Here is a 7,261-nt window from a genome sequence, read left to right as displayed (position 1 = left end):
AATTGACTTGGTGATTTTTAAATTATATTAAAAGCGAAAATGGCTTGGATTTGGACCCAAATGGACGGTGAGGATGAATGCTTTTGGATTTTTATTTGTGAGCGTGGCAGAAAAGTCCATAGTCAACAGGATATGTGCAATAATATTCCCCTGCCCCTCGTTACCCTCATTGGGTAAACACAAATGAAACTTCTTAATTCTTCTTTTTCGGAGGAAGGGTTTTAAATTTTAATTTTGACAGAGCAAAATTGAAATTTTCGGATTAACATCTATAATTACAACAGGGAGGGGAGGAGAGGGAAAAACCACAAAGAAAAAGGAAAAAGCTGGACATTTACTTCACATACAGCACAACAAGAGGTCACACACAGACCTTCTCTCCCTCTCTCTCTCTCTCCATTCCATTCCACCTTCCTTTCCTCTTTTCACAGCCATTTATGAGATTCCTCCAATGGCCTTTTCTCTTCCATTGGATTGTACAGATTCCTGGCTAAAATACGCTCATCAATATCTTCAATTCCAGTTGATTTGTGGCTATTTATGTGAATTCTTTTAAACACCATAGAACAAAACTCTTCTGGGTCTCTAGGCTTCTGCTTTCTTCTGCAAACTATCATTCTGGGTTTGCTGCAGAAAAAGCCTTCAATACCCAATACTATTCGCCGCAAAAGGCTTGAAGAGAACAACTACGGATATTTTCAGAAAATTTTCCGTTCTTTTTTTTTTTTAAAATAAATTATTTGCCCCTTTCTGTAAATTTTCTTCCTATTTCTTTTTCTTCACTTGAGGAAAACATTGAGACATGGGCAAGCAAGGTCCTTGCTACCACTGTGGAGTTACAAGTGAGTTCTTGTTTCTCCAGTATGCACACATTTTTCCCCCTAATTTTCTTTTCGAGCTTTGACCTTATTGTTTTCCCTCTATTCAAACATGGACTATTCTGCAACTATTTCCTCACTCAGTAATTTTGATAAAAGAGACTTGTGTCTCAAAAGGAATTTTATGCTGGCCAATATAATTGAATAATAATATAAAAAAAGCGTACTCTTCGTTGTATTCTGGATGTAATCTTTCTGGGATTCAAGTCTTCTTGTTGCTTAGAATTCTTGGACTTGAAATTTCTGGTAATTATTATTCATTTCCTCCTTTTATGGCTTTCCGCTATGTGAACTTACTTCTTTTCCGGTTTTAATTTTTCCTGAACTCTGTTTGAAGTATGAGCAAACGTAACTAAAGCAAATTTGAGCTCTGATCCTGTCAAATGGGACTGACTACTTGATAGACAAAACATTGCTGTTAAGGTGTTTATCAAAATTAGTCCAGCCATTGTTCTCTTGTTCTCGTCTGGATCATGTGAAATTGAAAATGAAGAAAAAAAAGAAGAGAAAGACACTTATTCTCTAAAAAATAACCATTGTTAAATCCTGTTCTGTATTTTGAAAGGCATTCACATTCACAAAGTTCTCGATGCTTCCTGTGTGAGCACTTTCTCATTTCTCATTGTATCAGAGGGTCTCTGTCCAAGCATTGTTTATATCCTCCATGCTTGTCAAAGTTCTCTTCTTAATTGATTGAAGAGAAAACCATCATTGATGCCTCTCCATTATTATATCATCAAACCTTTCTCATCCTGAAACTATTGTTTTTGCTCACAATAAAAATAATCCTGGGAATTGTTTTTCCTAGTAGGAATATTTATCTTCTAGAATTTTGAAACATTTTCAACTGCTGAAGTAATTGCTAATGTGTATTGTCAAAACTGTAGTGCCGTTGTAATCACATCGAGTATGGTTCTGCAATCCCCTAAAAGGCTGAGTTATCGTTTCATTTTGATTCCCTTAGCTTTTATTCCTCGACATAGTCTCAATATTTAATTGCCATTCATTTCAGTTAAATTGCAAGCATTCTGTATCAGCTTGAGGTCTATGGACCGTTTGCCTTGTTTTCCTGACAAAAAGGATGCTGCCTTTGGTTATCTTAATCATTTGAGCACATCACTCAATAGCTATAGCATATTGAACACTTCAAACAGGCATTGCTAGTTCCTAATCTAATGAATGCTGAAAGATGATGTTAGCTCAACCTTAAAGTTGTTTGTTGAGTTCAGCTTCCTTGTATATCAAAGATGATTACTCCTTGTTTGTTTGGAGTAGCGTCATTTCTCTGATTACTCCTTGTTTGTTTTAGGAACTTGTATGAAGGATCTATGATATAACTTTCTTTTCTTCTGATAATGTCGTCATAAAGTGGATTAGTCTACTGTCAATACCTCATCGTTAGCTTACTTAAGTGGGCTGCTGAAAGAAATTTGATTCTGGAAAAACAATTGATCCTGAGAAGCATGAAAGAAGTAAAAACTAAAAGAAATAGAAGAAGAGAGAAAATGATATGGAGCGCTTTTAAATTCTGCTTTGTCTCAGTTTTCTTATGATAGCCTGTTAATTCTACAATAATTGGATACCATGTTCTGAGAGTCATGTAGGGATCAACATTGTCAGGCTTGAATTGTTAAGTAGCTTGTTTCTGTTATTGCTGCAGTATCAAAGTTTGGACCAATAAAAGATAAAAGTTTTAATTTAACAAGTTTCCACTTAACCATTATTTTATTTGTCGCTGGCCAGCAAATCTGAACTGTTCTACTCTAAAAGGTTTAAGCTTTGGCTTGCCTATGGGAAAACTCCCTCTATATTTTATTCTATGCATCACAACGGGATCATCAGGCATAAGTGAATCTATGGCTCTTTGTAAATTACCCAAGCAATCCAAGATGCATGTCTAATATTGTTTGTATAAAGTTGTCAATCTGTATATATTTCTTACAATTTGGAATTATAACAGGCACGCCACTTTGGCGCAATGGCCCACCAGAGAAACCAGTATTATGCAATGCATGTGGTTCTCGATGGAGGACAAAGGGAACACTTGCAAATTATACTCCATTACATGCTCGGACAGAAACTGATGATTTTGAGGATCAAAAGTTTCCAAGGGTAAAGAGCATATCACTAAATAGGAACAAAGAAGTGAAGTTGTCTAAACGAAAGCAGAACGAAGATAATTTATTAACTGGAGTGGCTGGCCTTGATTACAACCAAGGGTCCGAAAGGCTACAGATGAAGATACAAGCAATAGATCAAGTTCAGGATCAGCTATCTCTAACTCAGAGAGCTGCGCTCAATTTGGTGGCACTGATGCTAGTGATTTGACAGGTTGGATTTTTACTATGCACTTATTTTATCGGAAGATTATTTCTTTGCCATTGATTGTAGTAGCACTAGGCATTCAATTGAAGAGAGTATAAATAATAAATTGCCAGTCCAGATATTTATGGGCATCATCAAGAAGTGGATAATGACAAAGAAAAGAAGAGGAGTTTGTGGGGGGGGGGGAATTGCCAGATTTTCTGTACTTAAGATGCCATGGTTAACATGTAAGAAGATGTGTCGAATCTGCTTCAAATTTATAAGTATTTTTTCCATTGATAAAAAGGTTCCGAGAGGTGATTCAGTATATTTCTATTATCAAACTCTAATTTCTCGATATAGTTCATATTCACTTTGATATGGATTGTCTATTATCTGTATATTCTGGAGGTAGAATTATTTGACACTAGTGTAATACTAGATGCACTTACTCTTTTCAATATTTTGTTATAGGGTGTAATTTTTGTTAGTCCAGATGTTGGTCATAAGAATTCATAGTATTGAACTTTTAGACTGAATTTAGAAAAATTATGATGATGATAAATATGTACTCAAGTATGTTTAAATAGTATAATTCATGATGGTTATAAGACATTGATGGAGTGGAAAACAATATTAGATTAATCTAAATTTTGTGAGCATGATATTCAAGATTTAAGCTTTTTTCCAACACTGGGGTTAATGAGAGGCTCATCCTGTACAAATTTAAAAATGGTACAATATTAATTTAAGTTCACATCAGTGTCAGTGGCTTCCATATAATTACATTTTTCCTTGAATTAGAAGATGTAATTCTGATATGCATGGCATTTATGGTGTTATTTTAGGTCCTGCTCAGTCAATGGTCTGGGATGCCATGGTGCCTTCAAAGAAGAGGACGTGTGTGGGTCGTCCAAAGCAATCTTCTGTTGAGAAGCTTACAAAAGATCTGTTCACTATTCTTCATGAACAACAGTCTTATTTTCTGCATCTTCTCAAGAGGATCTTCTTTTTGAAAGTGAAACACCAATGGTCTCTGTTGAGATAGGGCATGGAAGCGTTCTTATTAGGCACCCAAGCTCTATAGCACGTGAAGAAGAGTCTGAGGCCAGCTCTCTTTCAGTTGATAACAAACAGTGCCCAACCAGTGAGGCATATTCATGTTCTGGTACCGCTCATGTGCGTAATGGTTATGGCGGTTTCAATTTTCCATCTCAGGGAGTTCAAAAGATCAGGAGCTCTGCTGGCCAAGGAATGCTGCAAGAGCAACTTAAGAGGTAAGTTCTTTGGACGCTAGTTTACGTCCTTCCATAATTTATAGTCAGTCATACACGAGTATAATTATTTACCTTGAGAGAAAATTTAATTTATCCGTTCCTCCGCTAAACAGTCGATTCATTTTGTTAGCAATAATTCTCCCCCCCCCAAAAAAAAAAAAAAAAACCAAATGGCCTAGTACTGTGGTAATTTATTCCAGCGACAAAGAATATTATGTGTTTTATCTTATTATTTGTGTATTATGGAATTTCAGGGACAAGACAAAACATGATAAGGCTCAAATCCTTGGAATTAAGTCACCACTGTGTTCTATAGATTTAAATGTAAGTCCCATTCCTTCTATCTCTTCATTGCCCTATGAAAAGCCTGATTGAGATAAATTTTGCCGTTAGGCATGTATTTAGACAGAATATGTTTATACAATCAATCATTTCAATTCAACTAAATTTCTTGATCTGTGAAAGTTTGCTGTAATGTTTTGACACGCACACACGCTTGATGTGTAAGCATTTTATGCACTTTTATTAGTTTCTTCATTTATACATTTACTGCAGCAACTTTCAGGACAGAACTTGCATTTGTGATGCCAAATTCCATTGGAGAATAGCCACTGTTCCATTTTTCATGTATAATTCACTCATCTAGTCATGTTGGCAAATCTTCACTCTTGTCTTCTTCTATACACCGATAGGCTTTAAATTGTCCAATTATATATATTGTTCATAGATGATCATATCCATCCAATTGTAATGCAATTGCTATTTACGTTTGATACAGGATGTCATTAACTATGATGAATTTATGAGAACCTTGAACAATGAAGAGCAGCAACAGTTACTCCAGTGTCTCAATGCAGTTGATACTACTAGACTTCCTGATAGGTTAGAATCTTTTTCATCTATATTTGATATAAATTTTATATGTTTTGATCAAATTGTTTAACGTTGTTTGTAAGTCAAACTCCTTTCACAAACGCTTCAAACCTTTGGCGTAAATAGCTAGTCAGAATGCAACATCGCTATAAATGCTCTCCTGGCTTCTCAGAGAATTATGCCATTTCATTCAATACATCAGTGCATCAGAATTTACGATAAGATCCATGTTTAAATTAGATATCATGTCATGTAAAGATTCCATATTTCAAATTTGTTTATCTTTACACGCTTTTTACAATGTGTCAGATATGACTTCTTTGGGAATATATAAAGTTGAGACTGAATCCAATTGATATCTGTATTTTTGTTTGTGCAGCCTGAAAAGCATGTTTAGTAGCTCTCAGTTCAAGGAGAACTTGATTTATTTTCAGCAGCTTCTTGCAGAAGGTGTCTTTGACATCTCTTTATCAGGGACAAAGCCTGAAGACTGCAAGACTTTGAAAAGGCTTGCTTTATTCAATCTGTCAAAATCAAAATGGGTGGAACATTATAACTTACTGAAGGTTCTTACAAGTTTTTTATTTATTCTATTTGGAACCATTCATTTGTTAATGGATTGTTATTATAGATGCTTATCGGCCATCAGATCCTTCTATGATGCAGAAACATAAGAACAGAGCTGGAAAATCTGTTGCTTTGGTTTCTTCTGGCACTGCATCTTGTAATGTTGCAAATGTCAAGAGATATCATGACAGCCAAAGAAAAACTTTATCAGGTTAGCTTCAATTGTTGTCCGTCTGCTTTCAAATCTAAGAAATACTCCCTCCAATCCTATTTGTAGGATACTTTCTAGAAATAATTTTTAATTCAAAATGTAGGATAGCTTGTAATAATTAAACAACATTTTTCAATTTTATCCTTTCTTGAAGGTATTTAATGTAGTTGTATTATAATTTAAAGACAAGAGTAAAAATAAAGTTCATATCATTTTTTTTTTATCAAGAAAAAAATAACTTTCTTAAAATGCATGAAATAGTTGAAAGTGTCCTATAGATTGGAGGGAGTAAGTTCTATACTAAGACCTTGCAAATACTTAAAAGGACTCATACGAGGAATAACAAAGCATTAATAAATGCCCTCAGTAATTAATGGTCTGACTTTATATAAATATTTAACTTTTAAACTTTGATCTTGCAAATTTTAGAATTGAAGATAACAATGAGGAGTCCTAAAAGGGTGATGAAGGTTGCTGTGAGGGCAAGGAAGCTGAAGAATATGGTTCTTGTTTCAGTCCAAAGAGCCTATTTGCTTTGCCTTCTGATGGCGAAGCCCCCATGCTGGATTCTTTCAATTTTGTTGAGGAGAGTGCTGATCAGGATTTGCTGCTAGAGGTGCCATCCAACGGTTCTTTCCCAGAGGCAGAACTCCTGCATCCAACTTTGAGCTTTGGTGCTCAAGCTTGCGCCAGTAGCAGCTCAGTATACCCTCATATTGTCCATCCTTGAGAAATATTACCAAGTTATGGCTATGGCCCGAGTCTTCTGTAATGATTAGGGTCTGCATGTTTTGGACAAGAGATATGGTGGTTGCCATTTGTTGCCATTTTGTGCTTGGAATGGCAAAGAAGGGATAAAATATGGGAGGGCCTTTTTGTATAGGTTGGTAAACTACAGATTGTAACATATAGCATGAAATGCGGAGTCACCATTCGCAGAGTTTTGTATGAAATTGTAGTTTATGCTTTTGTGAATAATCTCGATACCTCTTATGGGACTTGATCCTTATTCCTTATGCCTATGTATGAGGAAGTGGGGGTGATCGGTGATCCTGGTACATGACTGCCCATTTGGGTTCCTGCCAGTGGCTTAGTTATATAGAAAAATAAATCCTGTATAAGACTTACGGACAAATAGGTTTTGCAAAATT

The 7,261-nt window shown here is 35.5% G+C and overlaps 1 protein-coding gene across 1 annotated transcript; it reads left to right on the top strand.

Moving 5' to 3' along the window:
- The first annotated feature begins 375 nt into the window (after nucleotides 1-375).
- On the top strand, nucleotides 376-7,019 carry LOC129300116 (GATA transcription factor 26-like). Its single transcript, XM_054938651.1, is given in 11 exon segments — nucleotides 376-842; nucleotides 2,839-3,096; nucleotides 3,099-3,209; nucleotides 4,031-4,159; nucleotides 4,162-4,459; nucleotides 4,714-4,783; nucleotides 5,238-5,341; nucleotides 5,712-5,898; nucleotides 5,999-6,110; nucleotides 6,540-6,584; nucleotides 6,587-7,019. Coding segments are annotated over 11 exon segments (1,608 nt in total). The 5' UTR covers nucleotides 376-802; the 3' UTR covers nucleotides 6,841-7,019.
- The last annotated feature ends 242 nt before the right edge of the window (nucleotides 7,020-7,261 follow it).

This window comes from Prosopis cineraria, unplaced genomic scaffold (assembly GCF_029017545.1).
Source record: "Prosopis cineraria cultivar Desert tree isolate PC_DT_omini unplaced genomic scaffold, ASM2901754v1 PC1437, whole genome shotgun sequence".
In the NCBI taxonomy this organism is placed as follows: domain Eukaryota; kingdom Viridiplantae; phylum Streptophyta; class Magnoliopsida; order Fabales; family Fabaceae; genus Prosopis; species Prosopis cineraria.
This window is presented reverse-complemented; position numbering and strand designations above follow the sequence as displayed.